Source organism: Ammodytes marinus (assembly GCF_949987685.1).
Source record: "Ammodytes marinus genome assembly, chromosome: 22".
NCBI classification, from domain to species: domain Eukaryota; kingdom Metazoa; phylum Chordata; class Actinopteri; order Uranoscopiformes; family Ammodytidae; genus Ammodytes; species Ammodytes marinus.
In genome coordinates this window covers 3,862,055-3,877,501 of record NC_137226.1, presented here as the reverse complement: position 1 = coordinate 3,877,501, position 15,447 = coordinate 3,862,055, and the positions used below count along the sequence as shown (strand labels likewise).

Sequence of the window (15,447 nt, the reverse complement as noted above, 5' to 3'; positions counted from 1 at the left end):
AACTTAAATACTTGTAAATATTTTGATCAATTTTATTTAGTTGGACAAACAAAATATCACTAAATAATTTCCACACTCTGTCAGTGCCAGGGAGTTATATTCTTTATTTGCTGACTTTTTTAACTTACACTAAAACAAAAGAAAGCATCAATTCATGTTATTTACCTTAAAAAATCATACATTTTGTCAAAAATCGAATTCACAATAAAACAAAACTACTTTCAGCATTCTACTTTGACTGAGCAGACATAAAGGTTGCTTTGCTGCCATCTTGTGGAGAAATGTTAATAATGCAATATCACCTGTTGATACATTTCCCATCTAAACTGGGGAAATGTCCATATTATGCAAAAGTTAATCTATGAGCCTTTATGTTGTTATATATGACTTTTTAAAAATCAGAAAAAAATCAGAATTATATTTGGCCAAATGTGCACCATGATGTTAAGTTAATTTCCCAGAACTACGGTGGCCCTGAAGTGCAAAACACAAAGGCAAATAGGAATAAACAACGACAAATCACAACACTGCAAAAAAAAAAAAACAATCTGTCTGATTTTAAATCCTCAGTTTTGCTTACGAGTTATTGATCCCGGGAGTTCAAATCTGTCCATTTCTTTCCAACTCTACACCAGTCTGGAACTGTCAACAATATTTTCGATATTGTATTTCAACTTTACTCATGACATTTTGACTTTATTCTCAAAGTTTATAATGGGGGAAAAAAAAATGCTCTTCAATTTTTTCCCCCTTTGTATGTCCCTAATGCTCTTCCGTAGCTTTGAATCCACAAATGAGTGAAATCAGTCCTATTTGCCCTATACACACTGCAGGGCAAGTTTCAAAGTATCTCTCTCTCTCTCTCTCCCTCTCTCTCTCTCTCTCTCTCTCTCTCTCTCTCTCTCTCTCTCTCTCTCTCTCTCTCTCTCTCTCTGTGTTACATGGAGAAGCTCAAATATTGACTGGGGCCAAGAGTCGATCAGTTCACTGGATTTGAACCTTCAGATTTCAGTGAGGTCTCCCCACCGACAGGACACACTGTCTTTTACCTGATATAGTTTGTAATATACATGTGTGTGTGAGGGAATTCGTGTGAGAGTGTTTTATATACAGTGTATGGTTTGAGCTTAAAGGCCTTGGGAACATGAGGAGTTTTCTGCTACTGCTTTTGGGGCTGGTGCTCCTTCAACAGGCCAAATGCTTCGAGTTTGTGATAGACGGAGAATGGGACGACGAAAGGGTGAGCTGGACATTGTTAAATGTGGAAAATAACAATGTTAATGCAACTTTTTATGTACAGAATAGAGCTTATAGGGCTTGAATACATGGTTCACTGTGAGAACAGGCCTCAAGGATAACAATGGTTATGATTTAAATGAATGCCAAAAAATTTATTTAAATTAGTTTTTGACCAATTATTTTTATTCCCAAGTGAGGGATGAAAACAGTGTGATTACATTAAATTATTAAATATATATGTACATGTAAACGTGTTCGACATGTACAAACATATACCTCTACAGTTCATGCATCTACACACAATACATTAAAATAGTTATGATGTAGTATGTAAAGACATTTTGCTTGTACTAGCTATTGTTTTTAATTTTTAATTGTTTTTTTATTTTTATTTTGTTGTGTGACACGAATTAAAATGAGAAGGGAAATTGAGAAAAAAAATCTTAATTCAAAGAGAGAAGGTAAACTTTCTCATCACGCAAATATTGTAAGATGAATTCATTGTGCAGCATTTGAACACTTTTTTGTGTATATACAACATTTGATATTATAATAATATGTTGGATGTTTAAAACTCAACTAAATACTCACCTTAGTATGGCAGAAGGGTTATTTATTTGTGGGCCAACTTTGTATGATTTCTTGAGTTAGTCTAAATGTGATATAAGTAAGTGACGTAAAAAATACAAGCAACTACCCTCTAAATTGTTGCATTGTTCATCTTTTCTGGCTCATAATGCTTGATAATTAAAATCTGATTTGCATTGTGTCTTGTGTAGTTATATGTATTTTGTAAACACTACTATTTGTAACAAAAGAACATCTGAATTTATGTAAAATGACATGATAAATTCAAGCCATATTCCTTAACTTTTTCCATAAAAAATTATAGTATTTGAGGGTTTGAGTTTTAATTCTGTAATGTTCTTTTCTGCCACCAGTCACATCCAGAAAATAATCGGGAGAGACACAAGGTGAGATCCTGTTCTAAACAAGCGGACGGTTCTTTATTTATAAACTGTTCTGTGGGCCCATAGATAGTGTGTGGGCCACATGTTTAATTGTATTATACAGCGCATGGATTGTGGGTTTCAATTTTCTCACTGCTGTTGCAAAATCATCGATCGGTGGAATGCATTTCACTGGTTACTCAAACACCATCAAACAAACATGGATCCCATGCCATTGTGTGTGTTAATAACAACAGTTTGTGATTTATAATCTACTGTGAGAGAGTAGATTAAGAGAGTGTATTAAGACAGTGTTAAAACGATGACTTGTGTGTGTGTGTGTATACGTATATTTAAATGGCTGTTTGAGGGTTAACACTAGGTTTTAAGCTTCAGGTATGAAATAGGTTTATGTTAGTGTAAGGGTTGGGGTCAGGCATTTAGTTTTGATGGTTAGGGTAAGGGGCTAGGGAATGCATTATGTCAATGAATGTACTCACAAGTATATCCTTACCAGTGTGTGTGTGTGTGTGTGTGTGTGTGTGTGTGTGTGTGTGTGTTTCAGAGAGCCATATTGACGAGTGAAGAGGAGGAAGACTTTGAGGTGAGGCTGCTGCTTGCTGTTTGAGCGACGGTCTCACTGTGACAGAGTTTGACCTTTAATCTGACAGTCAATATGTTTCTGTTTGAAGAGATTCCCCTGACTGACCGGTTATTGACTTTGTTTCGGCGCTCAATCCTTCTCTGCCTCGCATCTCTGTTCTGTCCGGCTTTCTGCACCTGTATTTCTATATATATACAGCCGTGGAAAAAATTAAGAGACCAGTCTGGATTTTTCCTAAATCTTCATCTCTACATTACTTATTGAACATGCTCTTAATGACAATAAAATGTATTGGAATTTGGTAGAAATGTTGTCAGTAGTTTATATTATAAAACCAAAATATTCATTCTACTCAAACATATTCCTATAAATAGTAAAAAAAAAAAGAGACACTGATTATTTAAAGTGATCTCTTAATTTTTTTACAGCGCTGTATATGCTTCTGTAATCAATAAATATGACTACATTTTATTTGATTTTAAAGCGAACATATTATGCAAATTTTCGGGTTCAAATTGCAATTTGGGTTGCTATCATAAACTAGGCGGGGATCGAACCTCCAACCCTTTGATCATCGGCCGACCCGCTCTACCAACTGAGCCACAGTCGCCCTTTTTGATGGAGTAGTGTCCGAAAAACCCTCTATATCTCACCCTTTTATGTATCTCACAGTGCCATTGCCAAATCCCACTCTTCTCAGCCTCTATCTGAAACGCTGTTAGAAAAATGTCCTCAAAACGTTTCCTCTCAATTGCTTATTTCTGATTAATATATATTAATGTACAGTATATGAATTTATATGATCCTATTTTATTTCTGCGTTCTCTTTCCATTACATGTTATCCTTGTAATTGTGTTTTTTACTATGTCTGCTCGTCGACACTGTAAATCTGGATGATGTGAATTTAAACATCAGTGTCTTTCGAGTGAAAATAAAGGTTATCGATTGATTGATTGATTGATTGATCGATTGATTGATTGATTGATAAACATCTCTTACTTCCTCCCAGGCGATCCGTGGCGATGACATCACAGTTAAGAGCTACAGGGTGGAGAGTCGCATCACGTCTCGTTTCGCTCACACCAGCGTCCTCAGCTCTGTCACCAACTCCGGCTCCAAAGCTCAGAGCATCGGCTTCAACGTGCAGATCCCCAAACGGGCCTTCATCACCAACTTCACCATGTGAGTCTGGCCCCAATAAGCATTTTATATCTATTTTATTTTATTTTATTTTATTTTATTTTATTTTATTTTATTTTATTTTATTTTATTTTATTTTATTTTATTTTATTTTATTTTATTTTATTTTATTTTATTTTATTTTATTTTATTTTATTTTATTTTATTTTATTTTATTTTATTTTATTTTATTTTATTTTATTTTATTTATTTTTTATTTTTTCCAATAAGCATTTATGTTTTTTTTTTAGTTAAGTTAATTAAATAAATACACTATATACTGATCATAAATACAATCACAAACTTCACCATGTGAGTAGGGAATTCACCTAGAAAATAATTTAAAAAAGAACTTGTAGTACATTTTCTGTGGTAGGATGGCCTAGACGAAAGAGGGCACCCCCAGTAACCACCAACTACAATTGTGTCCTTGAGCAAGACACTTAAAGGAATACTTCACCCATACGGAACCGGCGTTCTATCATTATAAAATCGCTATTATAATATAATGAATGAGGTTTTTCTTCCCTCAGTCTTACCTTGGCCCAGCTGTCCTGGGAATCCTAACCCTACATTTTTACTAGTTTGATGTCACACAAGTAAAATGTAGGGTTAGACCATGACAATGACACTATAAAACCCTCTTTCTGCCTTTTCTCAGGCTAGGATGAACCGATTTGAAAAATATATTATATTACATAGGATCTCAGAGTTCAATACCCCCTTTATATTCCCACCGGTGAAGTAGGTCTTTAACCCCAAACTGCTCCAGGGGTGCTGTACTATGGCTGACCCTGCACTCTGACCCCCTCTGGAGTGAGGTAACTCCAGAGGGGATATGCGGAAAGACAAATTTCAATGTAACCGACCAGTAAAGTAACTTAATTTTTCTTGCAGGAATGTGAATGGGATAACCTTCGTTGGTTCGGTGAAGGAGAAGACAGTGGCCCGGAACCTGTACGCTCAGGCCAGAGCCAGAGGCAAGGCAGCCGGCATCATCAGGTACAACACATTTCAGCCCTAATCTAATTTCAATCTCAACAAAGGATAATACGTTTAGTTTAGCCTCCAAACCCCTTTCTTAAAACAGAAAGTTCATTTGGGTTTTCATTCATTTTTACGGTGATCTGAAGCCGTTGAGTTCTATTACTTCTTTACTCTTCACAGCTTCATATCACAGTAGAAATGAAGGAAAAACTCAAATTTTCATGGCAACATGGCAGTGCGACAGTTTATTCAAACATTAAACGGTCTGAAAACTTTCTGAATAATGAGTTGGGAAAAACTTTAATTTTTTTTGGAATTCTTAGTTTGAAGAACTCAAAACTTGAAGGAACATTATGAATGATAAGTTATCTCAACAAAGGATAATAAGTTGCCTCATATGCAGGCAGTTTTTCTTTAGAACTTAAGAGTTTTAGTTTAATGCCTCAAAACTAAAAACTAATCTAGTGCTTGAAAATTTGAGTTTTCCTAACACATTTTTAGTTTAAATAAAAACAGCTTCATACAGACTGAACTGTTCCTGCTTTTGGCTTTTTGGCACAAATGTAGGCAATTTTTTAAATGTAAGTTTTCGTTGAATTCAAAAATCAAAAATCTACAGTTGCCTTGAAAATTTGGGTTTTCCTATCACATTTTTTGTTTAAATAAAAACACATTTTCATTTTCAAACAGACTAAAATGTACCTGCTTTTCAGAGCTAACTCCCAGGAGATGGAGACCTTTAAGACAGAGGTCCACGTTCCTCCAGGCAGCAACATAGAGTTTGAGCTTCACTACCAGGAGATGATGCATCGCAGACTGGGTCTGTACGAGCACTCGCTGTACCTGCAGCCAGGACGCCTGGTGCCACAGTTCCAGGTACAAATATACCAACATATAATATGTCTCAAGATCCCTATGACTGGTAGCCTTTTATGATATTCACTTTTAATTTTAATTTAATGTATTGCTTTATTTTTTAGTTGATTGTTTGTTATACTGTATATCTTTATTTCATTATATTTAATTTTTTATATATAAATATATAAATTCTTCTCTTTTCTTCACTGCTGCTTTCACCACCATTAGCATTGTCATTTCTGCAATGTTTTTTTATTTTTTTTTGCATATCAAGTATTTTAAACCATATATATCCCAACATGCAGTATATGTCTATTGTTGCGTGCCTGTCTGTATATGCAGTAGTCCCTAAACCCAGTCTCTCTCTGTAGGTGGACGTGTACATCTACGAACCAAAGGGGATTTCTATGGTTCAAACACCAAACAGTCTGGGAGGGCAGTTCACTGAGCTCATCAAAGTCACATCAACTAAAGATAAGGTGAGACTGGAAAAAAAAGCCAGAACAAATTTTGAGTGAATTTAAAAAGAATTTGTGCACAGTAAGTGTTGGCAAAAAAAAGGTAAACTAGATGTACATTTCGTTATGAATGGCTAAATGATGGCACCTCTTGCATCAAAAATTATCTTAATTTTTTATAATATTGAAGACATTTTTCATTGTGTGTGTGTGTGTGTGTGTGTGTGTGTGTGTGTGTGTGTGTGTGTGCTCGTGCTCAGGCTCATATTGTCTTCAAGCCAAACCTACAGCAGCAGAGAAAGTGTGAGAACTGCACTGACAGCGCCATCGACGGAATCTTCACTGTCCAATACGATGTAACAAGGGACAGCAACGCAGGAGAACTACAGGTATATCACACACACACACACACACACACACACACACACACACACACACACACACACACACACACACACACACACACACACACACACACACACACACACACACACACATACACCAGCTATAGTGCGTTACTTCTGTCTGAGGAAGTTCTGAGTAATCACAACAACACTGTCGGTGCATCTACATGAGGTAAAGCCTTCAGTGATGGCACATGGATTTTATACCTTCTGCTGTACGTCCAGGTTTTTTCTTAGCAGTAGAATCAATAACTGAAACATTTCTTGGGCTCTTCTTGGGATTTTTCTGAGCTCCTGCACCAGTGTCGTGACTGGTGACACCAGTTTGTAAATGCTACCAAACTGAGAAATACAGAGAGAGAGTTTTGTGGAGCTGATAGGGCTTAATCAACTTTGTGTCAACTCATTTTCAAACGACTCTAATATAGCCAACATTCATTTATATGAAAAAGTTACGCACTGTTGCTTTAAAGCCTCATTAATTAACTGCATTCTATTATCACACACTGCTAGAAAAACACTCAATCTTCCTCTGTTTCCTCCAGGTTTCTGACGGCCATTTTGTCCAGTTTTTCGCTCCCTCCAACCTCTCTCCTCTCCCTAAAAACATTGTGTTTGTGATTGACGTCAGTGGATCCATGTGGGGAGTCAAGATGAAGCAAGTGAGTGGTTATCACGGTGATTATACTGTTATAAGAGTTTAGTGAACTTTAACCCCTCTAGCCATACTCCTCCTACTCTACTCAACTGTCTACTATGGGAAACACGGCCATCTTGTGGCCATGCTGAAAATTGCATTTAACTGCAAACCTACTAACCCTACTACTAGGTTCTTTACATTTTAAAGTACCTAGTAGTATTGAGGCTTATTTAAAGTATTCATTTTGGGGCCAGTCAAATATATGTGTGTTATTTATCTGAAAAAGAACTCTGTCTAACTTTTTTTCTTCAAATTCAAGTTTTTAAACACTGTTGCCAGAAAACGTGTGGTCTGCTGCAACTCTCAGCTCTTTTAAATCAAATATGAAAACTTTTCTCTTTTAACCTGTAACTTCTGTTTTATTTAATTAATATTTTTAATTCGCTTTTCTATACTTGATGTATTTTAATCTTGATGTATTTCATGCCCCTGGAAAGCTCTTTGAATGGCCTTGTGTCTGAATTGTGCTATATAAATAAACTTGCCTTGCCTTGCCAAAGCATCAAAGTACAATTTGACCAGTTTGACCCTGTGCCTCTCTCAGACAGTGGAGGCCATGCAGGCCATTCTGGACGACATGACGATAGACGATCACTTCAGCATCATCGACTTCAACCACAACGTGCGCTGCTGGAGCGAAGAGCTGGTGCCCGGATCCTCCATTCAGGTCCAGGACGCAAAGAAATACATCCAGAACATCAAGCCCAATGGAGGTGAGGAGAGGAAGTATAGTGCATTAAAGCTATAGTGTGTAACTTCTGAGAAAATCTAGTTCTTTAGAGGGGGAGTGAGTGATTCCGGTGAATGCTTGCTAGTTGTCAAAATCACTTTTTTGTCAAATAAAGTGAATATCTCCTCAAGATCTGCTACTTGTCTCTGTATTGTGTGCACGCTGAAAAAAGAAAATCCAGTGTTAATACTGTACACAGCCTAGGCTTTGTAAACGGGCATGTTGCTAGCTACGGTGGGCCCCTTTGTTTACATAGGCCTACCAGTTTACAGAGCCTAGGCTGTGTATTATCACTGATTGTTTTTCAGTGCACACTCTGTACGGACGGACAGGTAGCGGATCGTGAGGAGATATTCACTGATTTTGACAAAAAGTGATTTTGACAAAGAGATTTCTCCAGAATCACTTACTGCACCTTTTAAATAAGAAGGAGTTTACTCTTATAACCTGCTTAACACTAAACATTATTCTGTTATTAACTTTATCTTACTGCATTTCTAACCCAAAGGCACCAACATCAATGAGGCCTTGATGAAAGCTGTTCAGATGCTGGTGAGAGCCTCTAACCAGGGGCTGATCGACCCTCGCTCTGTCTCTATGATCATTCTGGTGTCTGATGGAGACCCCACTGTGGGTAAGACTGGCCTGCTGTCAAGGACTAATATAGGAAAACATAAGTAGGCCTATATTAGAATAACATTGTGCTGACTTTTGTCCCCAAATAACTAAGGTGAGACACTGCAAGTGAATAGGGTAAAGTTTTATAGATAACAGATATCATGATGAAACTTTGCCAGAATTTTTTTTTTTTTTTTTTCTTTGTCTTCTTTTCAGAAATGTTTGTAAAAATATTTAAATTCTAATTTGGCAATAGCTAACTAACTATGTGTACATCTCATCTCTCAACTAAAATCTAGATGTCGTAAAAGCCAGCGTAAAAAGCTTTATTTAATTTTGACAACATATCTCTGTCCAAAGTTTTTACCGAGCAAATTTATGGTAAATTAACACTTTGAATCTTTTATCATTACATTGTATAAAAGAAGAAATGTCATGGAAGAAAAATAGACAAACATCTCAGAATTGGCCAGTGCTTGAAAGAACAAGCCTGCTGTGCTTCCCGTTTTAAAGTTAGAATATTAAAAGTTGGAAGAAAGAGGATAAGAATGTGTCTAGGCCAAGAGATAACAATAACTTATTATTAAGTACAGTATGATCTCAAGTTTTTAAGTCAATACGACAATATTCTGTTGTTTTCTGCAGGTGAGATCAAGTTGAGCACGATTCAGAAGAATGTGAAGCGTGTGATGCGTGAGGAGTTCTCTCTCTTCTCATTGGGTATCGGCTTCGACGTGGACTATGACTTCCTGGAACGCATCGCCATGGAGAACAGAGGCATGGCCCAGAGGATCTACGCTAGCCACGACGCCGCAAAACAGCTACGGGTATTTATTATTAATTTATAATTTATTTTTATTTTATTTTTTATTATTATTTTATTTTTTTTATTATTTGTTCGCTACAGGTATAAAAGCTTTGAGGAAAAAATGTAACCTTCATGTCAAAAACTCTATCTCCTATTTGAAAGAGGAATTAGCTCCATGCATCATATGTTTTGAATCCTATTTTGATCAAAGATTAATTTTCAGATGGAATTATTTTCAACTGATTTTATGTATGTATACAGTAACAAGGTAAAAGCACATATTTTGTGAGGAAAAAAATCTTACTCGCAACCATTATGAAGCCAAGGTGACCTCATGCAGTGCATCATAATCTTAGACTTTGTCACTGCAGCCATGTGTTTTGATTATTAGAGAAATTGAAAGGTATCACGGCAAGACAGTTCTAAAGCTTAAAGTGCATAATGAAAAACACACACACTCGCACACACTAGCACACACACACACACACACACACACACACACACACACACACACACACACACACACACACACACACACAAACACTCTCTCTCTAACATGACTCTCCTCTCCCCCTCACACAGTCGTTCTACAGCCAGGTTTCGTCCCCTCTGCTGAGGCGTATCACCGTTATGTTCCCAGATGACACGGTGTCTGACGTCACTCAGAACCGGTTTGATAAATACTTCAGCGGCTCGGAGCTGGTCGTGGCCGGGAAGGTTCTGCCCTCTGACAGCCACACACTCACCAGCTTTACTACCGCGTCTGCCGTGAGTATAATGCACAGACAGACAGACAGACAGACAGACAGACAGACAGACAGACAGACAGACAGACAGACAGACAGACAGACAGACAGACAGACAGACAGACAGACAGACAGACAGACAGACAGACAGACAGACAGACACACAGACAGACAGACAGACAGACAGACACACACACATACAGACACGACAGGCACACAGACAGACAGACAAGCACGCACGCACTCACACACACACACACACACACACACACACACACACACACACACACACACACACACACACACAATTCTAGTTTGGTTAGCTACTTAGAAAAAAGTAGTTAAAAAATGATCAAATTGAGAATATACATGATATGGAATTATAAAAAAATATATGATACAAGTCGCAAATAATGTGAATATTTTTAAATCAATTTGTGTGACTAGTTATAATGTTAACACTGTCCCATCTCTCCCTCACAGTCCAGCCTGGACATCACCCTGGAGACTGAATCAGACACCACGGAGCTGGACATGGCTCTGGCCCAGCAGCAGCACTCCTTCACGGGCTTCGCCAGACAGATGTGGGCCTACATCATGGTCAAGCAGCTCATCTCTGAGAGGTCAGGGGCGAGAGAGCATATCTAATGATTGTGAAATAGGGCTCGTATATTTGCAAATACTTCACGATACAATAGGCATCAGAACACATGCGACAAAATATGATGTATCACAATAAATTATGACACGATGCATCTTGGGATATATTGTAATATTCTGCTTTTTGTATTTCGATGAGGCGATTCAAATGTTGTTATCTGCATTGGCAAACAGTAATAGTTGTAGTCACAACAACCCAGATAAAAAAACACATTTTGTTTCCTTCAAAATATATATTTTTGGAGCTGAAAATTGACTTCATGTCTCATATCTAGCAGCAACATTCCAGTTTACAGAGTCTAGGCTTTGACTACACTGTTGTATCTCTCCCTCAGGTCTCTTGCTCTGTAAACGGGCATGTACATGTTAAAGTGATCCCACCATATCTAGCAACATGCCAGTTTACAGAGTCTAGGCCTTAAAGAGGACCTATGATACTTTTCGACTTTTATGACCTATAAACGTTGTTATAATGATTTATAGTCATGTTTAACCATACTAGAGTATCAAATCAGTGTGTAGAGAGAGACTGCTGTGCCCTCAGGTCTCTATACTATACCATACTTCATTGTGCCCCCCCCCCCTTCAGGTCTCTTGCTTTAACTGAACCCTTACCCCCCCCCCCTCCTCCAGGTCTCTTGCCCCCACGGCGGTGAAGAAGCGTCGCATCACTCAGCGCATCATGGCGCTGGCGGTGGAGCATCAGTTCGTCACGCCGCTCACCGCGCTGCTGGTGGAGAGTGAAGACGCTACAGAGAGGCTGCTGGCTGACTCCCCCAAGGACCCCAAGCAGGGCTGCTGCTCAGGTGCCTGACCAGAAAGAACACACACAGTTTATTTATACTGTAGCTTGGATTGGTGTCAGTGTCTAAATATGGTTCGAATTTAAAGGGCCAAAATAAGCATGAGAGTTGGAAGCCAATGTACAGTTTAAAACTACGGTAAAGTTGGAAACATATTAACACATAAAGAAAAATGTAATTAAAACACAAACGGTGCATCTTTGCTGATGTTGTGAGGCAGACAATGGGCTACACACACATTTACCAAAAGCAGACATCCTCTAAGCTCCACTTATAACTGCACTGTATCAGAGTGAAGGTATTGAATATTTTTCTCTTGGGTGTTTCCCTTTGTAGACGGCCCCTGTGCTCTCGCCTCACAGCCCGCTGCACATAGAGAGCAATGTTATCATTAGTGGAAGTTAGAGGACGTCTGGTTTTAGTAAGAATGAGTTTGTAGCCCATTGTCTGCCTTACGACGATAGTAAAGATGCATCGTTTGTGTTTTAATCATGTTTTGCTTATGAATCATTGATCCAGGAATTTTGAATCTGTCATTATCTTTCCAACTTTACCGCAGTCTGGAATTGTCAAGATTTAAATGTACCTTTTTTTTCTGTTTTCGTGCATTATGCATTTAGTTTTTCATGGCCCTTATACTCGTCCATATATAATCAGAACAATTCCATATGTATTCACTATATCAACTAACATTCTGATTAAATACACCCTTGTGTTTCCCCTCCCAGGAGGCGGCCTGCAGGCGTCTGGCCTAGCTCCTGTAAACGTGGTGTACCAGGCTCCACCGTGGGTCCAGATGACCACCACCGCCCCCCCCAGCCAGGTGGTGAAGGGCTCCGAGGAGTGGCTGCCCAATGGAGCCCTGCCTCAACATGTTAACCTGGGTAACACACACACACACACGTACATACATATATGCAGGCACACACACACACACACACACACAGACGCACACACACACACACACACACACAGACGCACACACACAGACGCACACACACAGACGCACACACACACACACACACACACACACACACACACACACACACACACACACACACACAGATGCACACACACACACACACACACACACTGAACAGTACTCTGTGTGTTTCTCACCCAGTGGACAACGACCCTCACTTCATCGTTCACCTGCCCTCGAGCAACATGGACGTTTGTTTCAACATCGACTCAAAGCCCGGACACATTCTCAACCTGGTGTCGGACAGCGGAACAGGTAAATGGATGAAGGTGTAGCATTTTAAGGCAGACAGCAGATGAATATATTATAATATAATATCATCATGAAACTTCACCAGTTGATTACTTACATTCAACCAATCATTTGTTGTATTATATTTTTTCAGAAATGTTCCAGAGTTAAAACTTTTTTTAAATGTTGAAAGTTTTTAAAGACAGATTTCGGATACATTCTTTTACATTTTTTTTAATTAGAAATACTATGTCTAAAAAAATGCATTTTCACTATCTTTACTAGCTTATTGTCCTTGAAGGCCACCATAGCTTCTAATTTCTAAATGTATCTGATAGAAGCAAGTGTTGCAATTTAGAATCTCACCACTAGATGTTGCCAAATAGCCTACTCCAATATTACACACTGTACCTTTAATTAAGCCTCTCTCCCATTCTAAAGGTGTGGTGGTGAATGGACAGTTGGTCGGTTCCAAACAGGTGTTAAAAAACAAACTGAGCACGTACTTCGGGACCATCTCAGTTTACTACCAGCCTGATGGAGTGAGCGTTACCGTGGGGACAGACGGCATCACTGTGACAGACAGCCGGAGCAACAACAGCTTTACCTGGGCGGCAACGGCAGAGATAACACAGGACGGGTAACTAACACACACACGCACGCATACACACACACACACACACACACACACACACACACACACACAAGGACGGGTAACTAACACAATTTTATTTTGAGAAATAATTTTTTAAAGTTTTTTCGAAGATAACATAACATAAAGATTTATACGATTCTACACATGCAAAACAAAATACATGCAAATACAAATAAATAAATAAAAGATAGATAGACCAATTTCAACCTGGATTTCTTATATGGATGTTAGGCTGGGTAATATAACACCGCCCATTATCAATTTCAAGTACTAAGCAAACACCTTGCTTGGTGACTTTAAACGAATCTTATGAATTGTAGTCTGAGGACCAGTGACTTAAACCAGTGACTAAATGTTGAAGTCTCTGTGCTTTTACAAGTCACTGTGATACAGTGTTGAGCAAGTAGGAAGCATAAAATACAATTTGTTTTGTCTATACTTGAGATGTTTAAATCAGTTGGTTAATAGTCAAAGAATAGAAAAATGTGCAGGCAGACAGGCAAGAACATTACAAATTGTCACACACTCCTTTTGTCTTCCTTTAATAAAATAATTAAATTTTTTCTTTTTCTTTTGTCTTACTTTGCCATCTTTGTGTTTTCAGAGTGAGGATTTCCATTGTGAAGAATTCTCACGTTTCCATAACGATAAACAGTAACATCCAGGTGATGGTTCTGCTCCACCGCGCCTGGAAGAAGAACCCCGTCAGCGTGGACTTCCTGGGTCTCTACATCCCCAACGAGAACCAGTATTCACCTCTGGTCCGCGGGCTCATAGGTAGGTACCTGGGGTGGTGTGAGATACTCAGTAATGGGTTTGTAACTGTGATGGGGTACCTGTCTGGACCATAGATAGTATAATATAATGTCTGGACCAGCATCTAGTGGCCATTTGGTGGTACTGCATCTTAAGGCCTAGACAGTTTTTATTTTTCCTTAGAGGAGGCAGCCACGCTTAATGAATATTTATCTGAACAAAAACGTGTGTGTGTGTGTGCCACAGGTCAGTTCTCCATAGAGCCTGAGGTGAGTGTGTACGGTCTGCGTGATGGAGTCGACCCTCTGAAGAAAGAAGCCACGATGGACGTGAAGGGAAACAGGCTGCAAGTCACCAGGTAACAACACGTTTAAAACCAAAACTCTCAACTTCCTGAAACATTCTTAGCATTGTTCTGAAGCTTTTTATAGAAAGGTTTGTTCGTATGTTGTTAATTGTCTGATTTATGTTAGATTGGGTTCTTAAAAACATGCCAAAAAAGCATTTTTAAGACCTGCACAATAGTATTTTTTGATTTATAGAATGAAAAAGGCTGTATACAAAATCTGTTATGTCAACATTTAAACAGACTTAATCCATCATCTAGATGTTTTAAAGAGATGCAAATGTACAGATAATTAGTAAGATATTGCTACATTTGCACATTTCTTAAAAAAAAATATTTCTAAAGTTATCAACAGGCAAAGTTGAATTATGATCAAAAAAAAAATCACTTTTCACCTGCACTGGTCTCACTTTAAAACTATATACTCATGAGTTTATGTGTGTCTGTCTTTCTGTCTGTCCCTACTCTGTCTGTGTTCTAGGGGCTGGCAGAAGGACTACAGGCGCGATAAGAGGCGTGGCTCAAACGTCTACTGTTGGTTCATACACAACAGCGGGAAAGGCTTCATCGACGGACACTACACAGACTACATCGTCCCAAACCTCAACAGCTTCCTCAAGTCCTTCTGAGACGCCCTATACTAAACCTGTCCTGCGTTCCAAATCACACACTCTTTCTTTTTACTACACTACATACTAAAGTACAGAAGAGTTTTAGGGCCACAGAAGAGAA

At 38.5% G+C, this 15,447-nt stretch overlaps 1 protein-coding gene across 1 annotated transcript; it reads left to right on the top strand.

Annotated features, from left to right (window-relative positions):
• Positions 1–1,144: 1,144 nt before the first annotated feature.
• Positions 1,145–15,344, top strand: itih2 (inter-alpha-trypsin inhibitor heavy chain 2; the record flags this gene model as incomplete). The annotated part of the gene is made up of 21 exons (XM_080051489.1): positions 1,145–1,240; positions 2,181–2,213; positions 2,755–2,793; positions 3,804–3,976; positions 4,871–4,975; positions 5,674–5,836; positions 6,190–6,297; positions 6,537–6,665; positions 7,226–7,342; positions 7,925–8,093; positions 8,619–8,744; positions 9,374–9,555; positions 10,119–10,304; positions 10,766–10,905; positions 11,576–11,748; positions 12,474–12,629; positions 12,869–12,982; positions 13,400–13,598; positions 14,218–14,390; positions 14,616–14,727; positions 15,197–15,344. The coding sequence occupies 21 exons, from the start codon at positions 1,145–1,147 to the stop codon at positions 15,342–15,344; spliced, it is 2,841 nt and encodes a 946-aa protein (XP_079907615.1).
• Between the last annotated feature and the right edge of the window lie 103 nt (positions 15,345–15,447).